The sequence below is a fragment of the Aythya marila genome, assembly GCF_965140915.1.
Source record: "Aythya marila genome assembly, chromosome: 27".
NCBI classification, from domain to species: Eukaryota; Metazoa; Chordata; class Aves; order Anseriformes; family Anatidae; genus Aythya; species Aythya marila.
In genome coordinates, this window is record NC_139068.1 from 6,107,889 (window position 1) to 6,126,726 (window position 18,838).

At 50.0% G+C, this 18,838-nt stretch overlaps 1 protein-coding gene across 10 annotated transcripts in view; it reads left to right on the forward strand.

Annotated features, from left to right (window-relative positions):
* CELF5 (CUGBP Elav-like family member 5) overlaps positions 1–18,838 on the forward strand; it is a 38,653-nt gene that overhangs the window by 9,244 nt on the left and 10,571 nt on the right. For 7 of the 10 annotated variants that reach the window (XR_014319124.1, XR_014319125.1, XR_014319126.1 and 4 more), the window contains 4 exons: positions 8,263–8,311; positions 16,671–16,799; positions 17,387–17,466; positions 18,598–18,744. Coding sequence is in view for 7 of the 10 variants with exons in the window: in XM_082780227.1 (XP_082636353.1) it covers positions 8,263–8,311; positions 16,671–16,799; positions 17,387–17,466; positions 18,598–18,744 (405 nt within the window). In the remaining 3 variants the exon portion in view is untranslated. The remainder of the gene's footprint in view (positions 1–8,262; positions 8,312–16,670; positions 16,800–17,386; positions 17,467–18,597; positions 18,745–18,838) is intronic. The other 3 variants (XM_082780228.1, XM_082780229.1, XM_082780230.1) reach the window with 3 other exon arrangements.

The following is an 18,838-nucleotide window of genomic DNA, read 5'->3' on the forward strand; positions in this document are numbered from 1 at the left end:
GTTTGAATCAGTCCCAGTAAAGCAGTTTGACTCTCTCCAAAGACTCAAAAGAGATGGAGGGAGATCTGCCGGCGGAGCAAAACAGAAACCATCTTCCTTTGTGGCCTAAGTCTACAGGGCCTGGGGAAAGACACACAGCCCATGGACGCTGAACAGAGGCGAATTCTTTGGATCTGAAATGCAGAGAGAAAATCAAGCCCTCATGCTCCTTCCTAAATCTGTTGTCCTCTCCAGCTGCCAGCCAGCCTAGCAGTGCAGTGTTTCACCTTCTCACTGCTCCCTGGCACATTCCTCCCTAGCTCAGTGAAACGATATTATATCTCAATAAACCATGCCTTTGATTCGTGATTGTACCTTCACTTTGCTGAGTTCTGAAAGGAACTGGAGAGGTTATTAATGACATGCAGTGATCACACACCAAGTTAAAGCCTCTTGCTAAGTGAAATTTGAGGGAAAAGCAGCCAGCTTTTCAATATTTCACAGAAATGCTTTGTGTCTCTTTTCATTTGCAGCTAGACAGTTGCAAATTACATAAAATTGCTCCTGAAGAAGGGAAAGAAGAATAGAGGGAGAGAAGGGGAGGGAGGATTAAAAAAAAAAAAAAAGTAATTTTTCTGGCAAGATACAGTTACAGTTTTATTTCTATGCAGAACAAAGAAGGGCTTGCTGAAAGGTAGGCAAGTAAGTGGCAGAAATTGGTATTGATCCAAGCTGGAAATGTGGGCAGTTTAAGAGCAGCAGTGGGGGTACTCAGATATTGCTACACTGTGGGGAAAACTCATGGTTGCAGTGAGGACTTGGGAATACAGGGACGCAGGAATGGAAAATTACGGACAGCAGCAGCGTTAGAGCAAGGCGAGACTCTGGGAATGCACCAGGGGTTGAGATGCAGCAGCAGTAATTCACATGGTTGGGCATAAGGATTAATGCAGAGACAGCAACTGAGTGGAGGGCATCCCTGTGGGCAGGCTGTCTGCTGTGCTGCCAGCAATGAGAGCTCACCATGGGCTGTCAGGATCCACAGTGAGTGACCATACAAGGGAACGCGGGCAGCTGGAGGGGTTTTGGTAGAGAGGTCAAAGCATCTCATTCTCCCCTTTCCTTCTCTTCTGCACAAATCCTGGTGTCAAACCAGTCTGGAGTGGTATTTTTGAAATAGCTTCTTCATGTGAACACTATGGGATATTGCAGCTGGCAAAGCTGGGATCCATGCTGAGAAGTGGAGTATGGGGCCTGAGCGTTTGGCTGGGGGCTGGAGCTGGCCTTCAGTTATTGTTCGAGGTGGCTTTTGCAGTTTGAACCCTTGGGCAGGGCAGGGTGTAGAAGCTTTTTCCACTGCAGGTGGCATAGAGACAATTTCAGTAAATTCACTAGGGAGCTGTGCAACTTTATCAGTAGAAGGTGGCAGTGCAGAGAACTTGTGAAGGCTGTCTCATGGAAATGGCAGCGGCAAGACATGAAGGCACTGGGCCAAAGCCCCTGGGCAAGCAGCAGTGGAAGTGCCCATTCACTGCAGAGGGAAATGCAAATGTTTACTCTGTCAGGGATTTGCCTCAAGAGGCTGAGAACTAACAGTGAAGCGAGGCAGCAGCCCTATGAAATACATACCCTGAAGAGGCAGAGGGAGAGCAAGCTGCCAAGACAAACATTGGTTCCTGCAGCCTACAGAGTTGGAAGGATAACGAAATTAAAGATCAGCACCCATTCCTACATTGCTTGCTTACTATACATTTGAGTGTGTGTGTGTACATGTACATCTAGATCATTTATAAAAACATTAAAGAGAACTGCCCCTAAAATGGAGTCCTGTGGAACCCCACCAGTGACTGGCCATCAGCCTGATGTAACCCCATTTACCAGAACCCTTTGAGCCTAACCCATCAGCCAAGTGTTCGCTGGTCGCATTATGTGTTTATGTAGCTGTATGCTGGGCATTTTGTCCAGAATGAAACTTTGAGAAATATTATCAAAAGCTTTGCTGTAATCCAAAAAGATTACATCAGCTGGTTTATCTTGGTCAGCTAGGTGGGTAACCTTGTCATAAAAAGAAATAAGTTAAATGGGACTTCACCCTTGTGAACCTGTATTGTCTGTGACCAGTGACTGCATTGTATTTCAAGTGTGTGTTTTCTTGGTGTCCTAGCACCTGTAGAAAAGGATTTGAGGAATTTGGCACTTTCTTCTCACCTTAAAGGTCCTTTGACCTTCGGTGACACTGATCCCAAGTGACAAGAAGAGATTAGGGCAACAGGGATGATCATCTAATGTCCTCCTTGGTGCAGTGCGCTGAAGCATCAAGGAAGGAGCCCTATGAGAACAGACTGACCATGGGCTCCTGAGAGACTGAACTGATGTGTCTACCAAAGTCATGCACGAGGTAGGGGCTGTAATTGCTATACTGGGCTGGTGTCCGCTCTGGTTGTCTGATGCTAATGCATCAATGTCACTTCCATAGAACTGTCAAGAAGATCCAAAGGCTTTGAGTCACGGCAGTAAGCTTCTTGCCTTGCTCCCAGAGCAGCACTAGCTGGAGTGGGAACAAGGATGACTAATTGTGTTAAGGGAGAAGGAACAGCACAGCAGACAACCCAAGAAGTAACGCAGCCTGTCCATGTGTATTGTGGCCCATACGCTCAGGTGGCTGCTGGCTGATTCCTGCATGCACTCAGCTTTGAGAGGGAGGGGGAGATAGCTCTCCTGCTCAGCCTGATTTGTCCTCCATGCTGCAGTTAGGGAAAATACCCCCAAAAAAGCTTGTGAGATTGGTTGGAGTTTACTAGCTCTTACTAATAAAGAAGCACAAGTGGCATAAAGTAGTGGGGTGAAATCCAGCGGTCTTCCTTGTTCATCTGAAAACACAAGGCCATAACCACATGGGCAGCAGCTTTGTGATTTGGACTCTGGAGATTGCATTTTGTTTCAGCCACAGATTTTCTGCATTGACCTTCATCGTCACATACTTTGGATTCTTCCACCTCATCATTACCCTTGTCCCCTTCAGAATGGAATTGGATGTGGTGAATATCTTAAACAGCCTTTGCAGTTGTTCTGGAAAGCTGCTTGTTGCTCTGCGTGAGACCACTTACCTTTCTCCCTGAAGGATGGTCTTTCTGGGTAGGACTGAGACATCAGGACATCATTGGAAGATGCAAGCAGGAGACTTGAGCACTGAGACTGGCACCAGTCCATCACTGCTTGTGTTCCCAACCACATGCAGAGTCCAAATGAGCAAATCAGCATTTAGCTTTGTCTGCTCTGCACCGCTAGAATTGGTTTGGATCAGTCAGTCAGGGCATTTTTAACTGGCTCGTGAAAGCTGAGGCCACAACTTGCAAAGCCTAAGATCTCAGGACCTAATTCTGACAATGGCCTTGGATGCCTTTTGGTTCCTGAAGTCCCAGAGGAGCCAGCCTGCATTGTGTGTTTCCTCTGCTCTGCCTCTGACCCACTTAACAATATGAGGTTCCTCGTTGCACCTGGGGGGCTATTCTACATCACTTACATCACTTGACTCCTAATTAATAGAGAGGCTTGCCCTCCCGTCTGTGGGGGTTGTCTTCTCTCCAGCTTTTGCAGTCTGAAAGCTAGAATAGCAAGAGGTAGCAATCACTGTTCCTCCTTGGGGAGTGTGGCTACCAGACTGCTGAGATGACAGCTCATGCTGGGCGTTGCTGTAAATGTGGGGAGCCAGACAACCCAGAGGGGGCTTTGGGGAGGTCAAGGCAGGGGGGAGAGAAATGGCACGTTTCTGCCTCAGTGAAATAAGTAGGGAAGCTTCCTCTGACCTCAGCAGGATGAGGAATTTTCCCAAGAGTGCTACAAGGCTGGAAGCATTTCTGTGAAATGAGGGAGGAAGCTGAAACGGAGCACAATTTCTCTTCTGACCAGATGCCAAGGGTCGGGTGGGATGTAGTCCGGACACACTCCAGCAAGGGCACCCATTGCTGCTGCTTCACCGGGAAGCTCTGGGCTCCTCTGGGCTGCGGTGGCTCTCTTTCCAGCAGGGTTCTCATCCCTGCTCCCTGAGGGCTATGTAGGAAATGCGGTTGCTGTGCTTCATAGCATCAAAAAGCCTGGCTTCTGTGCTCAGTGTAGCTTTGTGCCCCCACACGACCATCTAGTTGCTTCCCACCAGTAACCCCGAAGCACACAAGTTGCAAAGGCTGCTTGTGTGTGAGGAGGAGAGCAGTGCAGGCAGACATTGCCCTGCAGGGGCTGTTGGGGGGAGCATGGCAAGGGGTGCCTCTACCTTGGGTGGGGGGCAAATGTGAGGGAGAAGCCAAAGGGAGCAGTGGGTGCTTTGCCCCCCTCTTGTGTGTGGCTCGCTGGGGGTCTCTTGCTGCGTGTGGGCCAGGAAGTTTCCATGGGTCCAGTAGACCACGGGGCTGACAGCTCTTGGTCTGTCCTGAATAGCAGGTAGGCAAGGTGTGGGGGAGAGGGACTCGGGGTGCAACTGGCCCACGCGCGCCTGACAGTGTGTGCTAAATGTAATGTGGTATTCTTCAGAAATAAACAAATAGGTTAAATTATAATGCTCAACTAAATAATTCAACGAGAAAAATTAAGCTCAGCTTGCAAGGCAGGCACAGCCTCATAAATCATTTGTTCTTCCTATGTGCCACATATGTGTTCACGTATGTGTGCTTGGGGGTTATATTCATGCATGTCTGGGCACGTGCATCTGTTTAGCACTTGGGATTTGAAGCATGCACAATCTGCCTCCGTTTGTGACGCTGGAGCCAGTTGGGCCTGTACAAATACATCTTTCTTAGACTCGGGTGTCTCTGATTACTGCGCAGTGTGAGATGATGACTAGAGGACAAAAGAATTTGCACTTCGGGAGTTTGGCTGTTCAGAGTAAAAGCATGTCCTCCCTGCTGTCCCGTTCCTGGGTTCCTTCCTCAAATGGAAGAGGTAACATTTGACCATCCTTTCTGTGTATTGAGACCCTGGAGAGCACTGAGCTCTTTGTCCAAGTCTTGCGTGCCACAGAGATGCTTCAAGGCCTCGTGACCTGTGTTATCGAGCTAAAGCAGCTGTGGACTCCCTTTACATTTGTAGGCTCACATGAGGCTTGAGAGGCCTTTGATATTTTGGTTCACCTTCAGTGGCAAAATGGGACTTAGAAGGATTAAAGCTGTGGTGGTGTCCTGTTTGTGGCAGCCTCTGTGTGCCCCAGTCCCTGCAAGGAGGATCATGCCTCCCTCTCCTGCCTTTGGAAGACTTCTCATTTCAGGTAGCAACAGGGAATCCTGCCACTCTCCTCCAGCCTCAGCATCTGGACAAATTTATTGTTTTCTCCTCTCTACCCACAACTTTCAGAGACCAGACTTCAGATCAGTGACTGGTTCTCAGCCCCTGGAGCTTGCAAGGTCTCTGGAAATATGCCTCCCGCAACTGAGGGCTTGGTCTGATGCGGGCAGCGGGCGAGTCTTCCTGCACCCTGCCGAGGTGCTGGTCACGTAGTCAAGAGAGGGGCTGTGGCCGCAGCGCAGGGGCACGGATCAGCCTGCAGGGTGCGGGTCAGGCTGTGTGCTTGCTCTCTCCCTAGGCTGCTGCGCTGCCTTGGGTCGCCACATGCAGACACTGCTCCCAGGCTGGCACTGGTGCAAACCTGCGCTTCAGTAGCCTCTGCTGCCTTGCAGCCGTTGTGGCGGGGCCCTGCTGCCTGCCTGTGACCCCGCAGGGCCAGCCCTGGGCACAGGCAGGGGGCAGGGAAGGGAAGGGGTGGACAGATGGGTGGAGGGGCCCCCTCCCCAGAGATCTTACTGAAATGTCTCTTTTCTGCAAAGCAGAGGGAATGCCCCAAGAGCTGGTTTCCAAGGCAACCACAAATGTCAGGCTCCATGTGGTGAATAACCGTCGCTATGACAACAGCTCTTTTACCCAAGGTGCAGGAATTGGAGTGATGGCCCTTTTGGGGGAGGGGATGGGCGAGCTGTCCCCAGGTACCAAGCCCCCCATCTCCCCACCCCAATGCTTTCCGCATCCTTGCCCTAGGTTGGCAGCCCCGGCTGCCCCTGTGCTCTTGTGGGGGTGCTGTGTTCTTGATTCAGCAGCACCCCTTGCTCCCTCTCTCCCTCCTTTCCTCCCCCCAGATGGATTTGCTTCACACAGGAGATGTGATCTGAGTCTGCCCCTCCATCTCCTTCCCCATCTGTTTAGCTTAATCCTGGTTTTGCTTTCTGGGTAGAGACAAGGCTACTTCTCAGAGCTGCGGGAGCGGTGAGGAGGGAGGTGGCCAGCCACTCCTCTTGGCTCTGCACCGAGCCCTCCCGGAGCACACATCTGGGCTGCTGGCCCTCTCCCACCCAGCCTGCTGCCCAAACACCCTGGCCAAGTCTTGTGCAGGCTTATAACCAAAGGATGTGAGTGGCCATTAGGGCCACTGTATCTCAGTGACAAATTCTGGGGGTTTCTGCAGCCAGGTCTCACCACTTCCTGAAATCTGCCTCGCATCCCGTTCAGCTCACAGGCTGAAAAAGGCAGAGCCCAGAGGCCGGTGAGTGCCAGAGCTGCACTGGCTGGGGCCACCTGGCAGCACAGCACGATGTCGCGAGCTCTGCAGGTCCATGCAGTTGATCCCGAGCAGGAAGGGTACCCTCAACCTCTCCTTCTTTCCTGGCTGACACAGCACATCCTGCGAAATGGGGCTGAAGTCAGCGCTGCTCTCTGCCAGGGTGCAGCGTGGTGGCAACTTGGCCTTTCTTCTGGGTACTGCCAGGCAGCCCCTGCAGCCCCGTATCGCTCCATGGGGCTGGGGCAGGGTAACTTGGGGTTGATCCCAGCTTGGGCTCCTCATCCTGCCTGAGATCCACCGGTCAGGGGAAGCCAGCTAACATCCCCAGGCTCTGCCATGCCCAGCAGTCAGGCTTTGGCAGCTGTGCACAGCAGCCCATTACCTGCTGGCTGGCATCACCTGTAAGCTGCTGAGTTACTTGACAGGTTGCCTCCAGCTGCTGTGGATATCGTCCCTACCTCGGTTTCCTGGCAGGTCTGGCTCAGCCACCCCCTGGAGCCTCACAGTAGTGCACTTTTTGTGTGTCGGCTTCTAATCACATTTCAGTTTGTTACTTATGGCTTGTTTTCATTTTTCTGTTCTGTTGTTGCTGTTTTTCCAGAGGGTGTTTCCTAAGAGAGAGGGCAGAGTATTGCTGGACCTGCAACTTCTTTGCAGGTCTAGCCTGCTATACTCCTGATTATTTTGGTATTCTGAATGTTGCTGGTTCAAGTCACTGTCAGCCTTTGTGAATGATGCTGATAGAGGCATGGCATGAGATGAGCTGTGAATGTGGAAATCTGCTTTGTACACTGTTCCTTGGAGGACTTCTGGCTCAGGTAGATCTTGCTAGCCTGTGGAAGAGGCTACGGTTTGTCGCTTCCCTTTCTGGGAAGAGACAGTACCATACCATCTAGCTGACAAGTTTTGCCCTGCTTTGCAGTTCAGTCAGTTAAAGCTGTGAGTTACTTAATCCAGCTGCTCCTGGGTAGAAGCGTCCGTCTGTTTTACCTGGAGAGGGCTTATATCAGGTGGGCTTGCTCTGGCTCGTTGCTTATGGTTGGATTATTGCTGATGACACTAATGGGTGCAAGAGAGGTAAGCGGCTGTTCTCCACAACCATATGTAAGGATCTTTTGTCACTTTCAACCATAACATTCCCTCTGTGGTCAGGAGACACAGCTGGAGAGCAGCACTGCCTTTCTTTAGAGCCGGCCTGGGGCACAGAGGCAGGAGGGCTGGGGAGGGGGAAATATAGCATGCCAGCTTGCTGTTCAGAGGCATTCTTTGTTCCTTCCTGCTAAGAAAGTGAGTGGCTCAATTAGGTGAGGTGACCATGCCTGCACTGAGTCAGAGCAGGCATCGCAAGAGCTTCCAGGCACGGTCCGACCTGAGGCCACCCTAACCATCCTGCAGGCCCCAGTCTCATGATGATGACCTGCTTCATTGGAGTCCTTTCTTTGCCATTAGCTGTGTCTGGAGGAAATGGAGGTTTGTGCATGGTGGACATCTCTAGGAGAGCTGTTCCCTGCAGGCCATCAGCTGAGCAGGGAGAAGTGCCTGGTTTCCTTGTGAGATATCTGAAATCTACCTGGTCCATTTGCCAAGGGTTCTGGTTGCCATCACAATGCCGTTGTTCCCTTCTGATACTCTCCTATCCCACAGAGCAGGCAAAAAGGGGAGCCCTGGCACCAGTGTCATCAGCACCGTGTGCCGGGCAGATGGGCCAAACTCTAACCCTCTGCATTTCTTTTTCATTGCAGATGGCACGCCCGATTCAGGTGAAACCTGCAGACAGCGAGAGCCGTGGAGGTAGTTGTCATCTCTCCTTGTTTCTCCTTTGGTGGCTTTGTGGTTGTGAGGGGGATGAAGCAGAGAGACAGAGTCCTGACCTGGCCTTCCCCTTCAGCATTCTGTATGAATGGATGTTTGTATGTGTCAGGGATTTGGGGGGTGGATGGGAGGGAGAGGCGAGGAAAAGGCTTTAGTGAGGACTTTTCAGCTTGGCTCAGCGGGCAGCTGAGAACACCCCAAGCTGTATGGGCCGTAGCGTGGCTGACCGCTCTTCCCAGTCCTTGGGGGGTGCTGTTAGCCTGGCACTGTCTGCCCCAGGGGGTTGCTGAAGCAGGCATGCACATTTGTGTGTGGCATGGAGTCCTTGAAGGTGTAAGCAGTTGGGAAGAGGTTTCCTGTTATTTCCTTTCTTGCTTTTATTGGGTTTCAGCCCAATAAAAGCCAGATCAGTGCAGCTGTGCTGGCTGTTTAACTTGTTCAGCTTTGGTGCTCTGTGGCTGATTCTCCTATCTGCAGCTCACCCCTCTGCCTGCCCCATCACTGTTGGACTTTCTCAGCCCCTCCACTCTCAGTATTGCAGCGGCCCCCATGACACTGCCATGGTCCAAATGCTGTTGCAAAAAATAGCATGTGGAAATGTCTCTGAAGGAAAAGGATCCTGAGTTTAAGCCTGAGATGGAGGTGCTGGCAGCCTGCAGGGGGCCAGCTTGTTTAGAGCAGCATATACTGAATAGTGCAGAGCTGGAAGACTGAGAACTGGAGAATCTTTCTTAAAGTAATGGGGAGCTTACAGCAGCTCAGATGCCTCCTTCAGGTGGAGAAGGTTTGCAGCTCCAGCTCTTCCCAAATACATGAACTCATTTTGCTGCTTTTCCTCGTCTTACTGGTACGTTTCTTTTCCCCTTCTTTCATTCCTGCATCTGCCTCTCCATTCCTTGTGCTGTTGGCACTGCCTCTGAAAGCAGTTTCTTAGTGGGGAGAATGTTTCTGAGTCTCTTTGTTCCTGTAGGGCAGCATATCCTGCATGCTGTGTTTAGATTTGGAATACTTTTGTTTTGGATTTTCAGGTGTCATTTCCAAGCAGCTTGTAGTGACTTTGGTTTATTGCACCAGCAGAAACATATTTTGTAATATTGTATACAAACATGTGTATTTATGTCTGTGTGATCCTCCTTTAAAAAAATGTTTACCTGTTTAAGTCAGATCATTTTTTCCAAATAGAATCTGTAGGTTTTCATACTTACTTGAGGGATTAGACATCTGACTTCTACTGAAAACTGGCCATTTTTATTCCCTTTGTCTATGCTGAAAATCCCGGCCATTGCACCTATGGATATGTTTCTTTTGAAAAGAGCCATGGCTTCTCTTTTATACACAGCTCTGCTTAGTGTCACAAAACGTGTTGGAACTTAACATCTCTGATGCCTTTCTCCTTTGTGAAAGAGAGCTGAAACAGGTCAACAGATTCAGAAGTTGTTAGTAAGGGATGCAGACACACACACAGAGCACTGCTGCACATTTCTCTGAGCATTTTCAGACAGGAAATGTTTCCATGACAGCGACGTGGGAAAGACCCCGTAGATAAAATCTGCTGCCTCTGAGAGGAACTGCTTAGTGCTGTCTGGGCTTCCTTGCTTACACGGCTTTTGGATGCCGAAAATGCTGTGGTGCCCCAGAGAGCCAGCACGCAGTGAGCTCTTCCCCCCAGGCTGCCCGCTGCAGCACAGCAACACAGCAGGCAGAGGAACTGACTCTGATTGTTGACACTTTCCAGTCCAGCCTAATATGAGTGATGCCCTGTCCTGTAGTCCGGCACTTTCCTGCAGATTCCCCAGTCCGTCATCCTGTCCTTGCTCTGGCCTTCCCTCCCAAGGGCAGCCCCTGCATGGATCTGCTGCAGGGGTGGGGTGGGGGTGCTGGGGCTTGGTGCATGTGTGAAGTCCAGCGACGTCCTCTGGACAGGGCTGTGCACCTGTCTGTGTCTGTGGGACACAGACAGAAGTATAGAACAGTAACGGATCCAGTAATAATGATAACAAGTGTTTCATTCTGTTCCTTGCAGCTCATGTCCCATTATTCTACAAGTAGCTCAATCAGCATCCTTTGATCAGTTCTCTAGTGAAAGGCCACTATACAGCATGAGTAAGATGATCTTAGTCTGCCAATTATTTTTTGCTTTCCCTACAGCAAGATGAGCTTTATTTCTAAGGGAGGAAAAACAAGCAAACAAACAAAAACCTTAGTTATTTTTGAATTAATTTTTATTATTATATTATTAGCAACATTCGCCGCAAAGTATTTCAGATGCCGCCTAATCTAGCAGAGTTGGGCAAAAAGTATACATTAACTTCAAAAAATGTGTTTCTATTTCACCATGCCAAAAAGAAAGATTTCTTTTCCCCTTCCCACAAAATTGGTGCAAAAGTGGCAATTTTTTTGTCTTTCAAGTAAAAGGCAACAAAGAAGAGTTTACCATTTTTTCAGCATTGCTTGCTTCTCATTCAAAAAGGCTTTCTTCCTGTTTTCATCCTGCTGAGGTTTTTCGTGGTAGGAGAAAAAATGGTCTTCTTTGACCAAACTCTCCCTTTGCTCCCCATCTCCATAGGGATCGCTGTTTTCCCAAGTGGGAATCTCAGAAACAGCCATTCTTAGTGAAGCGTTGGGAAGTCTGTCTGTCTGTCTTACTGTCATTTGAGAGGCAGCAGTCTTCATTTTCCCAGGTCTTCATTTCTGTCCCCATTCCCAGTAACTTCCACCTTGTGTCTGACCCCAGTTCTGGGATGCAGCTATTGATGTGGATTTACCAGGGAACCCTGGACCTGTCTCTGGGAGACTTTTGTGCTGAGGCCTGTGCGTCCTACAGCTTAGAGAAAGGCAGATGGGCAGCTCCTGTGCTGCATCCATTGCCACTGCCTGCCTGTTGACAGGGCTGGTAATTAGCTGGGCTAATGGCTACGTGTGGAAATGAGACAGCTTGGCCCTGGAATGCCCTGCTGTGCTCTGAACGCACGTCTTACCTTTGCAGAGCTGCTACCTTTAGCATAGCTTTTTCCTATCAAACCCCATTATACTTTGGCTTCTGAAATGCTTGGACTTTGCATTCCTGCTCAGCTTTCTCTTCACACTTCGTCAAGAAACTTGGCTGAGCCTAACCAAGGCAGCCTTGAGCTTTGCCATCTAATGCCCATGGAGATAAGAAGAGCTAACTTCCTATCTGGAAATGCCAGCACAGAAGCGCATGTTTATAAGCTGAGGATTTTGTTAGGGAAGCAGGAGGGACTAGGAAAATGCATGACTCTTCAGCAGGTCATAACCTGCAATCATACTGGTGAAGCTCTGCCGCTGGAGCCACCCATGACTCAGCTATGCTGTGGCCTATTAAAGCTGGTATTCTTTCATGTGAAATCCTAGTCAGATGCAACCAAAGTACTGAAATCTGCTCTACCAGAGAAGCTGAGAGTCATTGTGGTGCCTCAGATTGTTCTTGCAGGCAGTGCATGATGGATGACATCCCCAAACTGCTGACCCTCTGGGCACTGAACCTTTTAGGGACAGAAAAACAGCAGTCTCCAGGTTAAAAGGGTAAAGGGAAAGATGGTAGCCAAGGCACTGTTTCCTGCTAGCTTTCTCACAGCTGGAGTGTGCCATTGCCTTAGCAAATTTCATCCCAGAGGGCACACACCTTGCACGTGACAGAAATCTCGTTTCCTTTGCTCACCACAAAAATGCATCCACTTCTGGAATCACAGCAGTTGTTGTTTGCCAGCCGTGCTGTGGTAGGCTGGAGGAGAGGAGTAGCAGAGCAAAAAAAAATGCATGGGTGAACACAGGGAGACAGGACAGGGAGGCATGCTTTTGGTAAATTCAGTGGGCTCTGAAATCTCTAAGCTTATGGAAAGTGCCACAGTCTGTGATGACTGCAGGTGTCAGGGCATCGACTCTGCTTCCCAGCAACAGAGCGGAGCCCAGCTTTGGCTCCTGGATTGCTTCTTAGAGGCTGCATATCCAAGAGAACTCGTGTCTGGAAAACCATGCAGACAGATGGGGGGCTTATTATAGGGAAAAGCAGCCCTTTGGAGTCTGAACACCTGCCTCCCTCCAGCCCATGTGCCTTGCTTCGTTCCAGTTTCATTGCAGGGCTCAGAAGACAGTGGTTCCTGCAGGATCCACAACAACAAAAAAATGGAGTTCTCCGTGTGGTGGAAGCAGCATCAAGACAGCATTCTACATTTGTCTAAATCAGGTTGCTATTTCCAAAGGTTTCCGTTGTGATGCTCCTCTTGTCAGAGAAGTGGCTGAGGAAGTTTGCAGATCTGGAAAGAGCCATTCCCTGTAACCATGCTGGCAGGAGGTAAAAGAAAGACTGGGGCAGGGCAGAACTACTTGGACAACGGAATGGCTGTATGCATCTATGAAGCTCTGCTCTGCATTACCCTTGAAAAGAACTTCCTTTATCCTCTCCAGGGGCTCACACCTCTCAAATGAAGCACGCTGAATTAAGTACATGACATTGGAGCACCATCATTTGTCTCCTGATCTAAGGGATGGTATTCCTTGTGCCGAAGTGGCAGTTGTGGCCAAGCCCTGGAAAGGTTGTTGTGGGGATATCTCGATGCTCAGTGTTACTACACGCTGCAGAAGGAATTTGCTAGGAAAAAGATGCCGCCTGCATGAATTCAGAGGAGGACCTGTCATTCTCGTACAGGCTTTGTCAACTCCTTCCTCCTTTCTCTTCTGCCTCTGATGTGAACCTTAGAGGGCCAAGAAGAGATGGAGTGAGGGGGCAGAGGAGCTTGTCTGAGCTTCTTGTGAGACCTGGAGCACTCCACTGCACTGAGTTGATCTGACAGCTAGCCCAAGCCCATTAGCACTGCATTAGTACAGAAAGCTCGCTGCATACCCGAGGAGATTTGCTGCAGGACCCACCCCATCCACAACCAACTGCTTGAGCGGGCTGCCTCCCTCTCCCTGGTCCTTGCTGCCGACTGCTGCTGGCCAGATGGCACAAATCCGCTGGGTTTAAACAGGAGCAGTGGCCAGTGCTTGCATGCCCTCCCTCTCGTGGCTGAAGCATTCAGCCTTAACCCCTTGGCTGTTCCCATGGTATCATCATCCCGACCTGCTCTGCACTTGCCCGCCTCCTGCTGCTGCCTGCCTGCGCTGAGCACGTTTCCATGGGAACTCAACAGCCAGGGATCAGAGACAATTTTCCTGCTTGCTGGACAGCATGGGAAATTGCCAATCAGAAGGTGAAAAACAAGATCTGGAGAGAAATGGAGGACAAATTACGGGAGGAGGGTGTGCTGTTGTTACAAGTCGGGGAGTGAAATTCTTGCAGTGCTGCCAGAGTCCCTGCTGGGGAGCCAGTGACCACCGCTGTCACTTAAGGATGACAGCTGATTTGGGATCTACATCACTGAGAGTGATGGCAGCAAACATCAGGTGAGAGAGCTTACAGGATTTCACCCCAGTTGCAGAGATGAGGCAGCTTGGTCATTGGTAGGGGAGTGGCCCTGCTTGGAAGCTGCCCAGAGCAAGAGGGCACTGGAAGGGTCGTTGGGTTCCAACACATCGATGAGATTCAGCAGCAGAGGAGCCCATTAGCAGGTCCCATCACTACTTCCTAGGGGCACAAGTCTGGATTCTTTCCCTACATGCGATCTAGAACTAGGCTGTATGAAATGAGAATAATGGTGAAGAAAAGCCTTCTCTTATATTGTCAGTGATTCCACCCCCTTCTAATATTGCCATTCAGAGCATTCAGAAGAGATTCAAAACCAACGGATGTGTTTCTTTTTTTTTTTTTTTTAATCATGGTTTTAAGCTGTTCTGCATAGGCAGAAAAGCTGGTATTTTTTTTCTTCCAAACTCAAAAAAAAGAAAAGCTGAAATACCCAAATAAAAACAGGACTTCCAAAGCATTCTCTCAGCAAGCTCTATCAAACAACAGAAGACTTGCAGCAAAGCTGCAAGGACTGAGACCAGGTTATGCTATTTCAGCGGATCTTTCTCAAAGTACAGGCTTAAGAAAAATGCTTTTGGTGTGACAGAAACGGTATGAGGATGAAACCACAAGAATTGTCCTGGAAATTTCAAGGCCCTCTGAAGGAGAAAACAGCAGTTCATGGTTTAATGTTGTCTGGATTACAAGTTGGTGAGGTTCCTTTTTGTTCAGTGCCTCCCTTGCAAAGCTGTGGTCTCTTGCATCCGTTAAACTGCTGCTTGGTGGAGTCTTAAGCTTTGTGTGACTGTGGTAACTGTCAGGTGTTTGCACCAACTTAGTCATCAGCCAAAACTAGAACCATGTATCTGACCCTTGCGTGGGGGCAGATGCTGTTGTATTGCTAATTCAGCTGTATGGCACCTGGTCTATTAGCTCCTGTGCCTGGGTGTTGCCAGAGTACTAAATAGTGGATGGACTCGATCAACTGAACTGCTCCAAAATGCAACCACTGCTATGCAGGTGTAGGGAGGAATGTAGAAAGAATAGGAAGAAAAATAGAAGGTGATGAAATTCCCACAGGTTTAGTTATTCAGGGAATTACGAAAATGGGAAGCTGGGTAATTTGGCCTTTTAACAATACACTGGACCATATATTTCAGCCACTTTCAGTGATATAAATCCTGAGTATGTGTTCAGGACTGCATAAGAGCCTTAGACTCAGCCCTTTACCCACAGTGGATCCAAGTGGCATCTGTGTTGCATGTGTATCTAGTGCCCAGAGGAGTACTGTGCCTGCATGAGCTTGTGCTTGGGTTCAGCAGGATGTTGCAGCCATGAAAGTGGTTTGCTGTGCTGTCTGCATGGTGGAAGAGCGCATCTGTCTGCACAGCCATTCTGCTTGCTGAGGAGGTCTCTCTATGAGTGTATTTGCTGGGCGTGGGTCCGTGTGCAGGCATGTTCCTGCCCCATGCATGAGCCTTCCATTCCCATGTGCTTGTCCGTGAACATTGTGCACATGCACGTGCTTTTCTGCAAGGAAGCAATGACATGTGGACGCTTCTTGCACGTCTTCCCAAGTGCGTGGCGTGGGAGGGGAGCGGGAAGGCAGCGTGCTCATGCACCTGGGAGGGAGTCGTGCTCTGAGCTGGGGCTTTCCCTGCAGTGTGACGTTTGGCCACACCACCACCCCTGCAGCCTGCTCTAGTGTTGTAGCTTCAAGACCTGTTGTTTTTCAGGTCATTGCACTCAAACAGATAACGGCTTCCTTGCTATTTTCCCTGACATGTGTCACATTACATTGGTTTTGTTTGAAGCCAGCCCCTCCGATCCTGTCGCTAACAATAAGGAATCCTCCCTCACTGCTCCTCCCAAGCTGCATCCTGACATGTTCACTCCTGTGGGTTATGTCTCCCTGTGCATGTCTGAAGCAGTGGGATAATGTTAACTCTTAAGTTGACACAACCATCTTGCAAAAGTATAAATCAGGCTGGCAGTGGGGCTGAGATTTTAATGCTGTGCTATTTTAATAGCTGTTCCCAACAATCTGTGGAGGATGTTGCCCCAGCCGCTGGTGTGTTTGTGCTTGAATGAATGGCATCAGGCTGTGTGATGGGCCCCTGTGTGGACTGATGGATGGGGGGAGAAAGCCCTGCATGCCGCCTCCACATTTGCCAGTCCCAACAAAATCATAATCATCGCTGCTCCCTTCTGGTGGAAGAACCCAGAAAGACCCTGCGCACAAGTCTTGGATGTGTTGGCCAGCCTCTCCCCTGGCTCCCCAGTGTGACCTGGGTACAAAATGCCTTTAGAGGGGGGTAGGTGGGAAACATGGAGCTGTTTGTTGACTCTCACCTGACTGTCTTGCATTCGGCTGATCCTGTTTTGAGACAAACAGGGACTCATTTATTCCATGTCTTAGAGGACAGCTGGGGAGACACACTGGTTAGACTGGGGCTGGGAAGAGCAAATTAAAGTGAAGATGCTTAGGTATGTAGCAGCTGTGGAAGTGGTGATCTTGGATATAGGGAAACAGAAGCCAAGGGTCCTGTATTTGTTCAGCCTGCCTGGGATGGTCTGCTGTATTTCCTGAGGTACCTTCTTGAGCTTCAGATATTGTATAATAAAAGTATAATTGCCCAGGCAGCTTTTCTTATTACCATTTGCACTGGATCATCCAAAGGAAAGGGCTGATGAACAGGAAATTATTACTCTTTTGCTTTTCTTCAGGGAGGGGAGGACAGGGGAAGCCACAGAAACCTTTGCATGTGTGAGGAGCTCAGGAAGATCCAGCAGACTTAGCCTGAGATGCATTTCAGTCAACACCAAAACATTTCCATCCCAGGCATGTTTTCAACATGAGGCTGCTTTGTGCTTTAGCTTCCCTGCTTTGGACTGTGTGCCTCATAGAAGGTTGATGTTTCTGTTTGCCCCTAGGGGACAGGAAGCTCTTTGTGGGCATGTTAAATAAGCAGCAGTCTGAGGATGACGTGCTCCGGCTCTTTGAACCGTTTGGGGTCATTGATGAATGTACAGTGCTGCGTGGACCTGATGGTAACAGCAAAGGTGTGAACCCCTCGGTGTCGTACCCTTCCTCCCTGCTCTTCAGGTAGTGCTCACCTGCCTCACAAATAGTGCCTCCTTTCCACTGGGGCGCTTCTTCCCTCACTACATCTTTATGGGAACCTGTAATCCAGCCAGGCATAGGGAGAAAGGCAGGAAGAGCTGTCTGCTGCAAGGAAAGACTGGGGAAGATGGGCAGAGATCTAGATGAAAGGAGGGGAAGCAGAGAGCAGTGAGTAGCTGAGTTACCAGAATCGCTCGTGAGCCCGTTGGCTCAGTCTGGGTCTGCAGTTTGAAATGTTTGTACCCACAACAGGGAGTACAGAGAGAGTTTGGGGAAGAGGTAATCAGGGGCAGAGGTGGAGATAGTGGCATCATCTCTAGGGTGCATCATTGAAACAACAATTTGAAACCCTTCCTGTTTCTTTCAGGATAGAGTACTTGGTCATCCTTTTGTTCCCCACTTTCTCAGGGTGGCTTTCCCTTGCCCTGCCTGAGACTCGGATACTGTCTCTTGTGTGGCTATGCAGAGGGCACTGTCACAGCAGTCCCATCACTGCGTTTCCTGTGCTCTTTCTGTCCCTTTCCAGGCTGTGCTTTTGTAAAGTTCTCATCTCATACAGAGGCTCAGGCAGCAATCCACGCACTCCATGGCAGCCAGACAATGCCCGTGAGTATGAGGCCAGGGTACCTACCTGCTTCCTAATTCTCCTTCCCATCGCCCTGTTGCAGGGAACTCCGTTTGTCCACAACTATGACAGGTTCAACTGCAGTTTGCAGCTCATACGGTTGTGGGGGCTGGGTGCATGTGTGCACATCTGTGCTCTTGCCTTTGGGAACCATCCTGTCTCCTGGGCTGGTGTGTGTCTATGATTGCCCAGACTGGTGGTGACAGTACTTTTATCTGTAAAGGCTAAATAAAAGAGAGCCAAGGACCAAGCCATGAATCTGTCTTGGAAACAGCTACCCAGAGTAGTTCAGATCAGAGCAAGGTACAACCTAGCGCTTCAGCAGTGTGAAGTCAGGACTTCAGTGCTGAGCACACTCCCTGGCCTTCTCCCACGTAGGTGTTGGAGGAGATAGGCTGGGAGTAGGTGGGAATGCCTTGTGCATAGCATGGGATTGTGTAACCACAGCTGTGCCCTCTCATGCACGCAGAGCTGCAGTTGTCTCTCACAATTCAGGTTGGATATCAGAAAAAGGTTTTTCACCAAGAGGGCGGTTGGGCACTGGAACAGGCTCCCCAGGGCAGTGGTCACAGCACCAAGCCTGCTGGGGGTCAAGAAGTGTTTTGGACAATGCTCTCAGACACGTGGTCCGATTTTTGGGTGGTCCCCTGCAGACCCAGGAGTTGGACTCGATTATCCTTGTGGGTGTCTTCCAACTCAGGATATTCTGTGATCCTATGAATCTCTAACCAGGATTGGAGCAATGTGTGGACAGAACAGTGCATTGCTGCAGCAGGGCTGTTTTCAGCTGCTGGGAACTGCTTTACCTGTCCAACCAAGCTCACAGTGAAGGCAGCCAGGGATGTCTGCAAGCTGCAGCTGTGCAAAGTTGTGTGTGAGGGGAAGGGTGGGACAGGGAAGGTTGCATGGATGGATGGATGGATGGGGAAGGGTGTGGCGCAGGTTCCAGGCAGCTCCTGAGCACTTTCACTCCAATATTTGCTCTTCTGCTCCTCTTCCCACTCCTCTCTGCTGCCTGCTATGCCCCATCCCACTTTGTCTGACTGCTGACTCTGGCTGTCCCCCAGCCTCCTCTCCCCCTGCCTCCTTTCTCTGTCTCTCTCTGTGCCTAGGGCGCCTCCTCCAGTCTAGTGGTGAAGTTTGCTGACACAGATAAGGAGAGGACCCTCCGTCGTATGCAGCAAATGGTGGGGCAGCTGGGGATATTCACTCCATCTCTCACCTTGCCGTTCAGCCCATACAGCGCCTATGCGCAGGCTGTGAGTATCACGCGTGTGTGTGGGGGGGAAGGCTGCCCTCTTGGCTGTGGGGCAACACCATACCTGGGCTGGGAGACCACAGGCAGATCTCTAG